General features: G+C 41.0%; 1 protein-coding gene and 1 pseudogene across 1 annotated transcript; one reads left to right on the top strand and one right to left on the bottom strand.

Moving 5' to 3' along the window:
* Positions 1-1,854: 1,854 nt before the first annotated feature.
* Positions 1,855-12,317, top strand: LOC145938750 (uncharacterized). Its single transcript, XM_083042499.1, has 3 exons — positions 1,855-3,265; positions 9,534-10,501; positions 12,243-12,317. Exons 1-3 carry the CDS (start codon positions 1,915-1,917, stop codon positions 12,315-12,317), a joined length of 2,394 nt encoding a protein of 797 aa, XP_082898625.1. The 5' UTR covers positions 1,855-1,914.
* A 247-nt stretch (positions 12,318-12,564) lies between these two features.
* Positions 12,565-16,659, bottom strand: LOC145939017 (uncharacterized; annotated as a pseudogene).
* Between the last annotated feature and the right edge of the window lie 968 nt (positions 16,660-17,627).

Below are 17,627 nucleotides of genomic sequence, written 5' to 3'. Positions count from 1 at the left end.
GGGACATTAAAATATGCAACGCGAGCCGAATTAGTATCAGGTGTTCTGTTAGCGTCACCTGAATTATTATTTTTATTTCTCGCAAACAAAGTTCTAAGCCTTTTGTGAAATGTTTCAAAAATCAGTTGTAATGGATACCCATTATCACATAACACCCCAATGACCAATTCGAGGTTCTTTTGGTGATATCTTGGATGTGATAACCAGAAAACCCTATCTATTAGGCCAAATATTGTGCCTCTCTTGTGGCAGAGAGGGTGACAGGAGTAATAATTCAGATATCTTCCCGAAAATGTTGGTTTATGATACCAATCGAATTCAACGTATCCCCGGTTTAGAATGAATGTAACATCCAAAAATTTTAGATCAATAAATAATGTTATAGCCCAAACTATAACCAGTAGTTATTAGAAATTAGAATTTACTGAATATCTTTATAGAATACTGTAAAACATTTTTGCTTATAAAAGAGCGCTCTCGACAAACGCTCGTCGCGTGAAAACGCTAACGCAGCGAGACACGCGCGAAGCACCGGAAACCGCGAGATGCAAGCGAAGACCAGGGACTTCGACCTGCTTCGCTTGCAATTAGACCAAAAACGCGTGAGTATTGTTAACCAATCAGAGACCTGTTTCCAAGGGCCTCTCCCGAAAGAAATCCAAGAAACAAAGAGGATATAGGACGGAGAGCCCGCCCGCGAAGGCAGTCTCGAATACAATTCCTAAACATCAAGACGTGGTCGCTAATAAGAAACCAGAACATCAGAACGAGACTCACTAACAACGACCTGAATTAATGAGAGGAATACGAATATACGCTCATCGAATGTTACGCGAATATATATTTAAAGAAAGGACGAGAAATAAAGCGAAACCATATTCAATCCGAAATAAAAGTGTATTTTAAGAGAAAGAAAAGAGTACAACACTCCTAACTTCCTACGAAGTCCTGCACGACCCGAGGATCCTCATCCTTAATTCGGCGCAACCCCAGTGCCTTGTTCGAGGCACACAACAAAATTGGTGGCAGCGGTGGGATCGCGCCGACGGACCGCCAGGACCAGCAGGAACCTGAAGACCTGAAAACAATACAAAAGTATTAGAAAAATCAGGCACGTCGAAATAATCGACGGACAACACAGAAAGCAGCATACTAAAAAATAAGACCCGCAATACACACATACACAACGTGTGGAAGCAGGCACGTCAGTTAGAAGAAACAGCTGACGGAAATAAGCAGAAGTCACAGTGCAGTGAAAGTGAAGGACGGACAACGCAAGCAGTACGAAGAGTGATAAGCAAGCAGCTGAGAATCGAGTAGGATCGCCAACGTCCCAAGGACAACGCCGACCTGCGACAATCTCATGGACAACGCGTCATCACGGAGCGACGACCTGTCGTGTCAAGCACGAGCACCGAGCCGCCAGCCGTTATCAGCCCACGAGCGATCGAATTGCAGCAGCAGCAGCCAAGCCGTACCGAGCGATAAAGAGCGTAACGATGCGAACCGTAATACTGTAAGTCCGATCCTTATAATATTTCTGCGTGAATGTCGGAAGGGAACAAGACATCCCCGAAACCGATAGCGAACAAATCTTGGCTACATAGCGACTCAGCCAAACGAGCGATTCAAGCGTTACCCTTAACTGTAGAAAGACTCGAGCGAGTTCGTAGAAAATTAGAAAACGAATATTCAAGCGAAAGCGAAAACGAATTACCCGCGAACGTCATTGTTAAGCGCGAGTTCCCCTTCGATAGCTTTGACGAAAGTATACTAAAGACGCGAACAGACGGTAATAACGAAAATATAAAAGAAATTAAAATATGCGCAAGCAAAACCCCTAGCAACGCGTCACAGAAAAGCGGATGGTCAACTACGTACGATAGTAGCGATTTTGACTCTAACGAAGATAACATGTCGGTGATGCACACTCCACCAAATGGTGCAGCGGACGTATCCGTGGGTGCTGTGGACCGCGAAATTGGTCGCCTACGCGAAACTATAGAGCGCGGAAACGTACATCGCGTAGAAGTCGACGTACACAGGACACCCGCCGAACATAGGACACCCGTCGAAAACAACGCGAACGAGGAAAATCCTTTGATGCGCGACGTATTACAAGGCCTACGAGATTTACAAATCGAAATGCGGACAGAAATAAATAAAATGTATGATTGGAGGTCACGCGGAGAGAGATCAGACGACAGTCGTCAAAGCTCCCGCGAACGCGCACGCAAACGGGATGCAAATAGGCACCGCGATAATCGACATCTCCGTGAACACACCCGTAATCAAGATGCGGAAGAGAGATGCGACAGTCGGCAAGATCTACGCGAACTCACTCCCGAGCGAGACAGAAATAATCAACGTGATCACCGCGACTACCCTCGAAATCGAGACGCAGGAGATCGACGGAATCTACGCGAACACACACGCGAACAGGGAGCGGATAGGCGCTTAGACAATAGGCAGATTAGATCCCGCGAACGCGCTTATGATCGAGATTCGGACGAAGAGCACGAGCCTCGTATGGCTTACGGACGAACCGAGCGTGACATCCGAAATCGGCGGAATGCCTCACAACGGTACATGTCACTAAAGGAGGCGCGAATAATGATACCGGAGTTCGACGGCACAACGCGAACCCGATTACAAGAATTTTTAAACTCCTGTACGTACGCAATTAAAAATATTCACCCCGATGACGAGGAAGCGTTAATTCAAGGAATATTATTTACTAAATTACGGGGAAAAGCCATGCAAGATTTCGAGACACGAGACATTCAAACGTTCGAAGAATTGAAAGACCAACTAGAAAATTCTTATCAAAGTAAGCGGAGTACAGCGCATTTACAAATCGAGTTCAATTCGCTCAAGCAAAACTTTAACGAACCGGCACAGAGTTTCGGACAACGCGTCGACAAACTTGCCAGGAAATTATATAGCTCAATGATTGAGGGAGAAAAGCGTTCGAGCACATATAAGCGTGCTATTTTAGAAACCATACAAAGCCAAGCATTACTCAATTTCCAATTCGGGTTACGTAACGAATTGAAAATACTCGTGCGATCACAACGATACACAACACTCCAAGAAGCGATAACGGGCGCAACCGCAGAAGAAAAGTTAATAGGATCTAACGCATCGCGAATGACAAATGCATCACAAAGCAAAACTGGGCAACAACCGCGACAAGGTCAACATAAAACCACGCAATGTTATAAATGCGGAAAATCGGGACATTACGGACGCGATTGCCGCAGTAGTAAATACGCGCTCCCAAAACCGGACAAGCCCCCTCGCGCAAATACCGTAGAGAAATTCTGCAATTATTGCAAAAAACGCGGACATAATCGCCACGAGTGTTGGACTCTAAATGGAAGGCCGAAAACAAATACACCGGACCACGATAAGGGAACCGATAATAAAAAATCGCGAAGCATAAATAAAATTGAAAACCGTAAGAAACCACAATCGCAAAAAAGAGATACCGAATCCGAGTATAGCAGTGACGAAGAAGAACGGCAAGAAGAAAAGAATAAAAAGACACGCGCGATAGAATATCAGGTGACTCACGTGCGACAGACGCCTCGTGGAGCAGCGAGCCTGAATTTAATAACTCTACCTATACGCGAAGTAAAGAACGGCAAGATTAACATGCTCTACGATTCTGGAGCTACTGTCTCTTTAATAAAAGTTAAACACCTGAAAGGTGAAACCGAGATATACAACGACAAAATTACTTTGATCGGCATAACCGGGCATAAAGCGCGAACAATAGGAAAATTCTACGCGACTATCGATCTAGGCAGCCTAGTAAAAATCAAACACGCGATTTATGTCGTAAAGGACGACTTCCCAATGGAATACGAAGGGATCATAGGAATCGATTTTCTACAAAAACAACAAGTCACGTGCGATTACAAAAAACAGGAGATTCAAATAGGAAACGCCGTATTAAAATTACGACCGTACAATAAAATTCAATTAAAACCGCGTAGCGAAACGATAATACAAGCGGCAACGAATCGTAATAAGATAGGCGTGATAAAGGCCGAAGAAACAGCACCGGGAATATATATCGGACGATGCCTGGTAGAACCAAAAAATTTTGTGTGCCCCGTCAGTATAATTAATACGACCGACGAGACCGTAGAGATTAGTACGCCGCTCGTAACCGTAGAAGACATATGTGAAGATAACGCACACAAAGTATACACGATACACACGGGCGACACTCATAACTCGTCAACGCGCGACGAACGAATCTGACAATTATTACGCACGGATCATCTAAACGTCGAAGAAAAACGCTCAGTACAACGGATATGCGAAGAATATAGCGATATATTTCATTTAAATGAAGAACCACTGACATGCACCGCGACGATAAAGCACGAGATAAACACGCGCGCTGACACCTCGCCCGTCAACGTAAGACCATACCGCCTTCCCGAGAAGCATAAAGCAGAAGTAAATAAGCAAGTGCAAGGAATGCTAAAAGACCAAATTATTAGAACAAGCATGAGTCAATGGAATGCTCCATTATTAGTAGTGCCGAAAAAAGCCGATGCGTCAGGAAAACAAAGACTCAGGGTAGTAGTAGACTTCCGGAAAGTTAACGATTTAACTATAGGCGACTCATTTCCTCTGCCTAATATTACCGATATATTGGACCAGTTAGGGAACGCCAAATATTTTACGACGCTTGATCTAGCATCAGGATATCACCAGATACCGATGGCTGAGCGCGATAAAAACAAAACCGCCTTTTCAACCCCCTATGGACACTACGAGTTCAACCGAATGCCGTTTGGATTAAAAAACGCGCCTGCGACCTTCCAACGATTAATGAATTCGGTACTAACAGGGATACAAGGGCTCAGATGTCTCGTTTATCTCGACGACATCGTAATATACGGACCCAGTTTAGAGGATCATAACAAAAGACTCGTGGAAGTATTACAGAGATTACGAAAACATAATTTAAAATTGCAACCGGAAAAGTGCGAATTTTTACGTAAAGAAGTAATATACTTAGGGCATATTATTTCCGAGAACGGCATATTACCCGATCCGTCGAAACTAGACGCGGTAAAAAATTTTCCGACGCCACAAAAAATAAAAGACATACAATCGTTTATCGGACTAGCGGGCTACTATCGCAAATTCATTGAAGATTTCTCGCGAATCGCGAAACCGTTAACAAAACTAACAAAAAAGACGGAAGTTTTTGTATGGGGAAACGAACAACAAATCGCGTTCGACACCCTAAAAGAAAAATGAATGACCGCGCCAGTGTTAAAATATCCGGACTTCATCGAAGAATTCAACGTGACCACCGATGCCTCCGACTACGCAATCGGAGCCGTGCTGTCACAGGGACCGGTAGGCAATGACCGACCTATCGCTTACGCCAGCCGAGTGTTATCTCGGGCAGAGCAAAATTACAATACGACCGAAAAAGAATTGTTAGCAATCGTATGGGCAGTTTTGTAGAAAATCGATTCCTATGATCCCTTCGTATTCCATTGGGAAGTCGTCCTTTACGACATAAATCGCGTGTTTGATTTTTCGGCTGCCTAGATCGATGCCTAGTCGCGTAGAATTTTCCTATTGTTCGCGCTTTATGCCCGGTTATGCCGATCAAAGTAATTTTGTCGTTGTATATCTCGGTTTCACCTTTCAGGTGTTTAACTTTTATTAAAGAGACAGTAGCTCCAGAATCGTAGAGCATGTTAATCTTGCCGTTCTTTACTTCGCGTATAGGTAGAGTTATTAAATTCAGGCTCGCTGCTCCACGAGGCGTCTGTCGCACGTGAGTCACCTGATATTCTATCGCGCGTGTCTTTTTATTCTTTTCTTCTTGCCGTTCTTCTTCGTCACTGCTATACTCGGATTCGGTATCTCTTTTTTGCGATTGTGGTTTCTTACGGTTTTCAATTTTATTTATGCTTCGCGATTTTTTATTATCGGTTCCCTTATCGTGGTCCGGTGTATTTGTTTTCGGCCTTCCATTTAGAGTCCAACACTCGTGGCGATTATGTCCGCGTTTTTTGCAATAATTGCAGAATTTCTCTACGGTATTTGCGCGAGGGGGCTTGTCCGGTTTTGGGAGCGCGTATTTACTACTGCGGCAATCGCGTCCGTAATGTCCCGATTTTCCGCATTTATAACATTGCGTGGTTTTATGTTGACCTTGTCGCGGTTGTTGCCCAGTTTTGCTTTGTGATGCATTTGTCATTCGCGATGCGTTAGATCCTATTAACTTTTCTTCTGCGGTTGCGCCCGTTATCGCTTCTTGGAGTGTTGTGTATCGTTGTGATCGCACGAGTATTTTCAATTCGTTACGTAACCCGAATTGGAAATTGAGTAATGCTTGGCTTTGTATGGTTTCTAAAATAGCACGCTTATATGTGCTCGAACGCTTTTCTCCCTCAATCATTGAGCTATATAATTTCCTGGCAAGTTTGTCGACGCGTTGTCCGAAACTCTGTGCCGGTTCGTTAAAGTTTTGCTTGAGCGAATTGAACTCGATTTGTAAATGCGCTGTACTCCGCTTACTTTGATAAGAATTTTCTAGTTGGTCTTTCAATTCTTCGAACGTTTGAATGTCTCGTGTCTCGAAATCTTGCATGGCTTTTCCCCGTAATTTAGTAAATAATATTCCTTGAATTAACGCTTCCTCGTCATCGGGGTGAATATTTTTAATTGCGTACGTACAGGAGTTTAAAAATTCTTGTAATCGGGTTCGCGTTGTGCCGTCGAACTCCGGTATCATTATTCGCGCCTCCTTTAGTGACATGTACCGTTGTGAGGCATTCCGCCGATTTCGGATGTCACGCTCGGTTCGTCCGTAAGCCATACGAGGCTCGTGCTCTTCGTCCGAATCTCGATCATAAGCGCGTTCGCGGGATCTAATCTGCCTATTGTCTAAGCGCCTATCCGCTCCCTGTTCGCGTGTGTGTTCGCGTAGATTCCGTCGATCTCCTGCGTCTCGATTTCGAGGGTAGTCGCGGTGATCACGTTGATTATTTCTGTCTCGCTCGGGAGTGAGTTCGCGTAGATCTTGCCGACTGTCGCATCTCTCTTCCGCATCTTGATTACGGGTGTGTTCACGGAGATGTCGATTATCGCGGTGCCTATTTGCATCCCGTTTGCGTGCGCGTTCGCGGGAGCTTTGACGACTGTCGTCTGATCTCTCTCCGCGTGACCTCCAATCATACATTTTATTTATTTCTGTCCGCATTTCGATTTGTAAATCTCGTAGGCCTTGTAATACGTCGCGCATCAAAGGATTTTCCTCGTTCGCGTTGTTTTCGACGGGTGTCCTATGTTCGGCGGGTGTCCTGTGTACGTCGACTTCTACGCGATGTACGTTTCCGCGCTCTATAGTTTCGCGTAGGCGACCAATTTCGCGGTCCACAGCACCCACGGATACGTCCGCTGCACCATTTGGTGGAGTGTGCATCACCGACATGTTATCTTCGTTAGAGTCAAAATCGCTACTATCGTACGTAGTTGACCATCCGCTTTTCTGTGACGCGTTGCTAGGGGTTTTGCTTGCGCATATTTTAATTTCTTTTATATTTTCGTTATTACCGTCTGTTCGCGTCTTTAGTATACTTTCGTCAAAGCTATCGAAGGGGAACTCGCGCTTAACAATGACGTTCGCGGGTAATTCGTTTTCGCTTTCGCTTGAATATTCGTTTTCTAATTTTCTACGAACTCGCTCGAGTCTTTCTACAGTTAAGGGTAACGCTTGAATCGCTCGTTTGGCTGAGTCGCTATGTAGCCAAGATTTGTTCGCTATCGGTTTCGGGGATGTCTTGTTCCCTTCCGACATTCACGCAGAAATATTATAAGGATCGGACTTACAGTATTACGGTTCGCATCGTTACGCTCTTTATCGCTCGGTACGGCTTGGCTGCTGCTGCTGCAATTCGATCGCTCGTGGGCTGATAACGGCTGGCGGCTCGGTGCTCGTGCTTGACACGACAGGTCGTCGCTCCGTGATGACGCGTTGTCCATGAGATTGTCGCAGGTCGGCGTTGTCCTTGGGACGTTGGCGATCCTACTCGATTCTCAGCTGCTTGCTTATCGCTCTTCGTACTGCTTGCGTTGTCCGTCCTTCACTTTCACTGCACTGTGACTTCTGCTTATTTCCGTCAGCTGTTTCTTCTAACTGACGTGCCTGCTTCCACACGTTGTGTATGTGTGTATTGCGGGTCTTATTTTTTAGTATGCTGCTTTCTGTGTTGTCCGTCGATTATTTCGACGTGCCTGATTTTTCTAATACTTTTGTATTGTTTTCAGGTCTTCAGGTTCCTGCTGGTCCTGGCGGTCCGTCGGCGCGATCCCACCGCTGCCACCAATTTTGTTGTGTGCCTCGAACAAGGCACTGGGGTTGCGCCGAATTAAGGATGAGGATCCTCGGGTCGTGCAGGACTTCGTAGGAAGTTAGGAGTGTTGTACTCTTTTCTTTCTCTTAAAATACACTTTTATTTCGGATTGAATATGGTTTCGCTTTATTTCTCGTCCTTTCTTTAAATATATATTCGCGTAACATTCGATGAGCGTATATTCGTATTCCTCTCAATAATTCAGGTCGTTGTTAGTGAGTCTCGTTCTGATGTTCTGGTTTCTTATTAGCGACCACGTCTTGATGTTTAGGAATTGTATTCGAGACTGCCTTCGCGGGCGGGCTCTCCGTCCTATATCCTCTTTGTTTCTTGGATTTCTTTCGGGAGAGGCCCTTGGAAACAGGTCTCTGATTGGTTAACAATACTCACGCGTTTTTGGTCTAATTGCAAGCGAAGCAGGTCGAAGTCCCTGGTCTTCGCTTGCATCTCGCGGTTTCCGGTGCTTCGTGCGTGTCTCGCTGCGTTAGCGTTTTCACGCGACGAGCGTTTGTCGAGAGCGCTCTTTTATAAGCAAAAATGTTTTACAGTATTCTATAAAGATATTCAGTAAATTCTAATTTCTAATAACTACTGGTTATAGTTCGGGCTATAACAATAAGTTGAATCATATTATTGATCGGTTTACCAAAAGTATGACACACGTAGAGATCTGTGATGCTCATAGGCGTATTCAGGCGATACGTACGCATAGTTGCAGACTGGCACGTAGCGTCGCGCGCTCACTACCAATCACCATCTGCAATGAGTTTTTTGCTAGACAAAACAGGTCTCTTCGTTTCCACTTTGTGAGTGAAAGTAGCAGACTGGATAAGAAATTAAATTGGCTCATTGCCAAAAAAGAACGATTGATTAGAGCTAATATTCGTCCAGTCCAATATTTTTCTGTGGCACGTGATCAGCAGGGAGGAGTTAATCTTGGCGCGTCATTGATCCCGTTTAACGGGCGTCGTGCGCGACCGTCCGGGGGTTCCGAATTTTCCTTCACACCTCTAAACGCTTCTTCTACTTCCTCCTCCTTTACTATTAACTTGAACCCCTTATCCTTTGACAACCACACAGTCTCCCCTTTGCACATCAGGGAGAAGTGGTTTAAAAACCTTTCCTCAACAGATATTCCATTAGAAATACAGGGAGTTTTGCAACTGGGCGACAACTTTTGTTTGCCAAGTAAGAATAAAGATCGAGTTCTTATGGAATTTATCAAAAGTATAGAATATAGTATCGACAAAGTGGAAGTTGGCGTTCGGCCTTTGGTTCGCCAGAGGTCGTCGGCAATTGTTAACAAGTTGGCCAGTTGCAACCCTGAAGAATCTTTGTTTGATAAGGAGCTCTCGGGCGCGTCCCTAGCAGCGAGAACGTTTATACGCGATAATCCTAATATCATTTTTACGCGAGCCGATAAGGGCAATATAACAGTCGCTTTAGAAAAGACATCTTATTTGGACAAGATGAAGGTCCTCCTTGGTGATACAAATACTTACATTAGAATAAAGAAGGATCCCACCAGAAGAATTATCAACAGTTTGCATGAATTGCTTACAAGGTGGAAAAACTTAGATTATATATCCGACACGATATACAGGTCGTTGAATTGTTCGGAGGGAGTACTGCCAAGAGCCTATGGGCTCCCTAAGATTCACAAGTCGGGCTGCCCCCTGCGAATCATCGTCTCCTCACTGAACACGCCGCTGCACTGTCTTGCGACGTTTCTCCACAAAATCATATACAAGTCGGTCCCGGCGGCGGACAGTCATGTGGAGAATAGCTTTCGACTGGTCAACAAACTCGATGGAACTTACGTTGGTGACAATTGTGAACTTATTTCACTGGATGTGGTCTCTCTATTCACTAACGTCCCATTGGATTTGGCAGTCGACGGCATAGCCGCGAGGTGGAATTTCATAGAAAATAACTGTACGATACCGCGCGTGGAATTTTTGGGGACAGTCCGGCTTGTTCTTCACTCAACTTTTTTCACCTTTGATGGCATAATCTATCAACAAACCTTCGGAGCGCCCATGGGTTCTCCGCTGTCTCCCATAGTAGCCGATTTAACCATGCGCGATTTGGAGAGCAGGGTGATAGGAGACCTTCCTTTTGAACTCCCGATCTACGTACGCTATGTTGATGATATCGCGTTGGCTGTCCCTCCCGGGACGAGCCAGGCGATACTAAGACAGTTTAACGCGTGTCATAACAGATTACAGTTTACTTTGGAAAAGGGGGGCAATAGACTCGATTTTTTGGATGTTACATTCATTCTAAACCGGGGATACGTTGAATTCGATTGGTATCATAAACCAACATTTTCGGGAAGATATCTGAATTATTACTCCTGTCACCCTCTCTGCCACAAGAGAGGCACAATATTTGGCCTAATAGATAGGGTTTTCTGGTTATCACATCCAAGATATTACCAAAAGAACCTCGAATTGGTCATTGGGGTGTTACGTGATAATGGGTATCCATTACAACTGATTTTTGAAACATTTCACGAAAGGCTTAGGACTTTGTTTGCGAGAAATAAAAATAATAATTCAGGTGACGCTAACAGAACACCTGATACTAATTCGGCTCGCGTTGCATATTTTAATGTCCCATACATACCCAAATGGTCCGAGCGGTTTAGCCATGTGGTCCGTGATCTAGATGTAAAAATGTCCTACGCAGGTTTGAATAAGTTACGCTCGTTTATCCGCGTGCATAAAGACACACTGCAGAAAGATTGGCATAATAACGTTGTATACAAAATTTCATGTCAAAATTGTAATGCCTCTTATGTCGGTCAGACCAGCAGGCAGTTGAGAACACGCATTAGGGAGCACAGAAATCACATAAAAAGAAACACCGCGCAAAAATCCGTGATCACGGATCACAGGCTGAATAACCACGAATTTGATTGGGATAACGTTGAGATTTTGGATGAGGAACCGTTTCTAAGGAAGAGACTTGTTTCAGAGATGCTGTTTATCAGGCGCCAGATAAATGGCCTAAACCGACAAGAAGACACAGAGTGTCTAAGTCAAGCATATATATCTGTTGTGACAAATATGACTCAAATTTCTTGAAAAACGGTCTTCGTTTAGTTGTTATCGAATTCCTTTAGAGAGCCATAAATCATTTGTAACATTAATCTCCATACATCGTATGTTTGAGAGAGGGTGATAGAGAAAAGGGGGGGGGAAGCGAGAGGAAGGGAGGACAGTGATAGAGGGAGAGAGACGGAGGGGTGAAAGGGAGAGAGAGGGTGAGAGAGAGAGTGGAGGGAGAGGGAGAGGGAGAGAGAGAGAGAAGGAGAAATAAATTCCACACATTGTTTGACATTGACTTCGATAACAGGCTATGAGCCGTGGTAGGGCGCCTTATAAATAGCATCAGAACGAATATCTTCTTCACTCGTGCGTCGGGCGCGTCCGCGTACGGTCGTGTGAACGTGCGATGGATGAGTGTGTGAGTAAGAGTGAGCCCCCTTTCGGAAATTCCTCACTATACTCGTCATTATAGTCCACTTTTGAGTACCTCATGACATATTATGTCACTTTGTCTATCTAATGGGATATCGATAGGGGGGGCTCACGGCTTTTGCGCTACGTGCGGTAGTATGTAGATTCCCCATTATTATTTATTGTATTAAATTTACTGAAGAAGGTCCAAAGAAAGGACCGAAACATTTAGATTCAATAAATTTGTTTTTCCAACAAGTTTTAATATTTGCGTACCTACACCCTACGCGTGGCTCCATATAGCCTCCTTTTGAATTTGTAATTTAATTTAACTTATTCAGACTTTTTTTTTAATGAAAGATTTTTAATTTTATAGATTCTACATTATCTTGAATGCAACAAAATAGTTCTTAACCGCAAACCTATATTCGAAGATATTCAGAATGATTAATTAAAATAGTGAAAAGGAAAATGTATCATCTCGTTTTTTTAAAGAAAATAACTCTATATATAAGTATCTACTTATATACTACTACTATATGTATACTACTACCTATATACTTATTATTGTCATGAATTTGATATAACTTAACTCATTATTTATGTTTATGCTTTTACAAAGTATAATTTGCAATATAGTGAACATATTAATAACAAAAAATCCGGAAATTTTAGGAATACATTTAACATTTGACTCATTATTTGTTTTTTTTAAGTTGATTATGTAACCATGTCTTTACTTGCGGTGATGATCTGTTACTTATGCATGGATTTTGTTTTATAACTTCATGGATTTCCTTTATAGAAGGTAATTTGCCACTCTTTATGACTTGATCAAATGCTGTTAGCACGACTTTTTTTCATCTTCAGTCCATCGTCTTCGTTTTGTGTGACCGTATGGAGAACCTATACAAAGATAATGATTATTTCCTACAATATTATTAGAATTTTCTATTAGAATATCCTATTAACTATACACAAATTGAGGTAAGTACACATACGTCTAGAATCAATTTATAAATTATAATTTATATTGCACTACAGATAATTTACTCGATAGACTGTTTCATTATTAATCATTTAAGTTATTAAATTTATTTTAAATTTTAACAATTTAGTAAAATCAATGAAAGCATTGTTAATTGAATAAATTTAATATATTGTAATGTAAATTTATGGATTTAAATTGATTATCGCTTTATTGAAAAAAATTATAGTTGTTTAACGAGACACCAAAAAATATGTAGATGTAGACTTATAACTATCTCATTGATTAATCAATCGTCAAATTATAAATGTTATTTTTATAATTTTGTCACAATAGTCATTAATACATAATGGTCTCTAATAAAGTATACGTATAATAATATAGCTTGCAACTTACTAGAACGTTTTTTAGTTTTTGAGCAACTGTAATTCCTGATGTAGATGTATCAACAATTCCTGATGTAGATGTATTAACAAATGAGCTATTACCACTTGTTTCTGTAATTAGTATACATATTGCATTAGTAAATATCATTTAATTAATATGCACATTTTGATAGATTTTGTCTTTAGAAAGATTTTTAGAATGATTTATGTAAATAACTACAAATGCTCTCTTTCTCTCTCTCTCTCTCTCTCTCTCTCTCTCTCTTTCTTATTTATAACTTACATAAAATTAATATTATTAATGCAATTAATAATTAATAAATCACCTTCATTTATAGCTGTTTCTATATTTTCTTTTCTGATATCTTCTTCGTTATTGCTGCTATCTTCATTAGTACTTTGAGAATCACATCCATGAGCTGCTTCTAAATGTTGTGTAATATTCAAAATATCACGACTAATAATGGGTTGTCTATACACCTCTATGGATTTTTTCAGCATGCCCCATGAAATTTGCAAGGTCAGATATTTCAGTGTCAGCAAGCTCCATACTTGCACAAAATGTAGCAATGTGCTTTCTTAACTTCGTGCCACGTAATAAATGTGTAACTTTCGCATTACAATCTTCAGAAAATTTCCTCATAAGAACACAAGCTCTCAAATATTTAAAACGTTTTCGATTATAACTTGGAAGACCAAAAATATACGGATTTTCTGCAGGAACTTTAACCTTTTCGCGAAAGTGTAGTATTAATTTTACACATTCTAACAAATTATAGTTTAATATCACATGTACTGTGCGACCAAGTTTGCCTCTAATCACAAATCGCACATATTTTTTTGTTGCTTCTTGTGCCTTCAATGAAATTTTTTTAAAGAGATCATTAATTGTATCTGGATCAATACCTCTGTACTGTACAAAATCTGCAATTAATATGCGTTCAATTTCACCAGCTCGTTTACGATTGAACAATTGGACTGAGGTTAACGTACATTCTGCCAACGCCAACCAAGTTTCATATGTGTATTTGTAACGTACCGTTTTTCCCGATACGGCCGGACTTCGCTCAGTCGGGATCACAAGGTTCGGGAAGACGGTTGAGGTGAAAACACAAGACAATATTTTAAGATGCAAATGAAGAACTCGTTTATTCAATAAAGAAAATAAGGTTTCGTACCCCTTGGGTACAGACAATAATTCGCGCGAGACTATCAATTCAGTTAACGGAACAATGCGTTAAACGCTTCGGATAGAGATATTTCAGAATAGATCCGTGATCTAATATTATAATTACATACACAAGGCGATAAACGCTTCCGCTAATTACTTTAGAATAGATCCGGGATCTAATATTATAATTACATACACAAGGCGATAAACGCTTCCGTTAAATACATCAAAGTAGATCCGTGATTTAATATTATAATTACATACACAATGCGAGACACGTTTCCGTTCGATACATCAAAATAACGCGGTGAGAGAATAGCAGTACAGAGATTCGCGATCATATGTTTTGATCGCGAGGTTATTGCCCCTAGGCGTTAATAGCGACACTTTAAAGGGCCACTGTTTCAGGCGTGTTGATGTTATTGCGCGAACGGTGACGGCGCGTGAAGCGGGGCGTTGCGGGGTCGAGCGCGTGGCTCCGGAATTCGCGTTTTTCTATGCGTACTCTCTCGCGCCCGAGAGAGCGTTCGATATATCTCGAAGTCGCGCGGTATTATACGCGGGCTCTTTAGCGTGTCGTTATTTGCGTCCGCGTGTCAGGATGCAGTTGCGCGGAGGATAGTTACCGGCGACGGAAACTCCCGTCCAAGGCGGGGAACTCCCTACCTTGTGATTGATTGCCGGAACTGGGGTACGGAAGGATGCAAGCGTTTTTCCGCTAACCGAGAACTCTCGGTAGAGGCCGGGCACACCCGACCCCTTTGGTCGTACGCTCAGAGATAGAGAAGACGGAAGGCACTAGGGCGTTTTTTAGATGGGAACACCCATCGGAGGCAGAGTACACCCGACCCCCGTTATTTGCTGCTTACTAGTGTTGTGTATTGGAATCGGTTCTGGACGTGTGCTCGAGAGCGGATCGGGAACCGGAGTGATCCTTTCCCGTCTCGGATCGCTCTTTTTAAGTCCAGTTTCGCGTTCCCAGTTTCGCATTCGGGATTTTCCGCGCGTCTTCGGTAGCGCTCGGGTCGTTTCGTGACGTCGTTGTTTTCGGTACGGTGCGCCGGACGGATTTTAAACAACTGGCCCGATTTGCGTGTATTAATAAATGATGGCGCATTGCGCCCGCTGCATCGCCAGGCCGGTGTTTGCCGGGCGCAGTCTTCCGCACGGTATTCGGTCGGGTAACGGGGGGTATCGTTACATGTATTCATTCGTTAAATCCTCAAATGCTTTCTGTCGTTTACATTTTAAATACATATACAATTTAGCTATGTCATCCAATGATGGAAGATGATCACTTTTTCGTCTTTGATGTTGTAAGCGTGTTTCCATAACTGTTTTGTTAACACTGGTACCGTAATCTTCTATTAATAATTCTAAAAAATCTTTGACTAAACCTTTTTTTTCATCATCCTGCCGTTTTATGCATTGCTTAATAATAATATATGACCAACTTTTTTTATTAATGTTCCTAACATAGCTGCTGTAGTAGATTTAGAATAAATTCCTACTTCATTATCTAAACCCGCTACTTTGTTAACTATACTAATAACGTCTTCATAAAATTTTGGATGATATATAGATTCAAAATCAATTATATTTTTATTACTTTCTTTAATAGTTAATAGAAAACCACCCAACATTCTTAAATGCGCGCGAATCATGTCATGTTGGTGTTGAAGTTTATATTTAATTGATAATTTGTTACCATATAAAATAATGAGCTTATCATATTTTATTACGCGATACACATCATCCTCTCTTATCACAAGTAATATTACAGATCGTAATTTTTTATTAGCTGCGCTATGAACTCTACCTAAAATTGAACGTCCCAAAATTGTTACAGCTTTAGCATGTTTGCTATTACGACCAGTACATCGATAAAAATGTTGGCGAAGTGAAATTTTAGAAAAAAAACCATAATATTTTGCGCAGGATAAGTAATCTTTAACTTCCTTATTTTTTGAAGCTTGTGGTCTTCGACAGACGATTAAATCGCCTTTGCCGACATTTTTGTCAGTGTTGTACTGAAAATTTCCTTTGCGTCTAATTGTATCTATTATTTTTAATCTTTCTGTACATTTTTGGGGCAGTAAACTGAACTTTTTAACTTCATCTTCATTGGAATGAATGGTCTCTAAATGACGTGCTATTTTTGTATATAACTTTTTACAAAAGAGGCAGCAGTTTCTTTTTTTATCTTTACTACTTTTAGATGAAGTTTCAATGTATAAATCTTTATCATTAAACACTCCTGCTGCTGGTGCTTCTACTGATTTGTTAATTTTCAGAGATGTATTTGATTTATTGGGTGGTTCTTTGCATTTGTCATTTTCATCCTCAGCATCATCGCAAGATTCTGAATTAGATTCATTTGATGGATAATATTCAGAATCATCATATGATTTGCTCTCTTCTATCTCGTTTGCTGTAAAAGTATACCATTAATATATTATTTTTGATTGATATTTTAAATATAAAATTTTTGAATGTGGAGAGGTAAATAAATAACATTTTAATTATTCACGCCAAATAATTAAAAACATTGACTGCGCAAATGCTACTTTCTGACAAGCAAGACTTTCTTCAGAAATATTCTACAACTTAATTTGCTTCTTTAGTTCGTTTTTACTCGATAAACAACCAACTTGTTACAGTAAACAAAAAAAAGCGACACACTGAGATATATGAAAGGAATAAGCTGATTACAAGCAGAATAGTAAATATTTAAATCTCTACATGTTTGTAATATTGGAAGAGTATATTGTTAATGCACGATGTAATAGCACATAGTACTCGGTGACTAGAGTGTTCTACTAAACCAGATGTCAATTAATCAATTATTGTATTCCATCACATATGTATGCTATAATATCTACATAAATTTTGCGTAAATACTTAAAGCAATCTTACCTGTGTCTGATAACACAGCCGTCACAATGTTATTATCTTTATTATCATTTTTAGTATCATTATTTTCATTATTGTTATCTAAAACAAGAAATTATTGTAGTTTTCACAATTAATCTATACTTATATAATGTGCTTATATTAAATATATCTTGAAAAATTCTAATTATAGATATATATGTATATACATTGATTTTTGAGAAATTACAACAGCTTTACAAATTAATCAATATTTATATAATTTTGATATTACGTTAAATATTTTATCAAGTTTTTTTTAAGTTCTAAATCTTTGCACACATT

Source organism: Prenolepis imparis, unplaced genomic scaffold (genome assembly GCF_030444845.1).
Source record: "Prenolepis imparis isolate NDT839.2.m4 unplaced genomic scaffold, iyPreImpa1.0 SCAF_7, whole genome shotgun sequence".
Classification (NCBI taxonomy): domain Eukaryota; kingdom Metazoa; phylum Arthropoda; class Insecta; order Hymenoptera; family Formicidae; genus Prenolepis; species Prenolepis imparis.
Note: the sequence above shows the minus strand (reverse complement) of the source record. Positions and strands in the feature narration are given on the sequence as shown.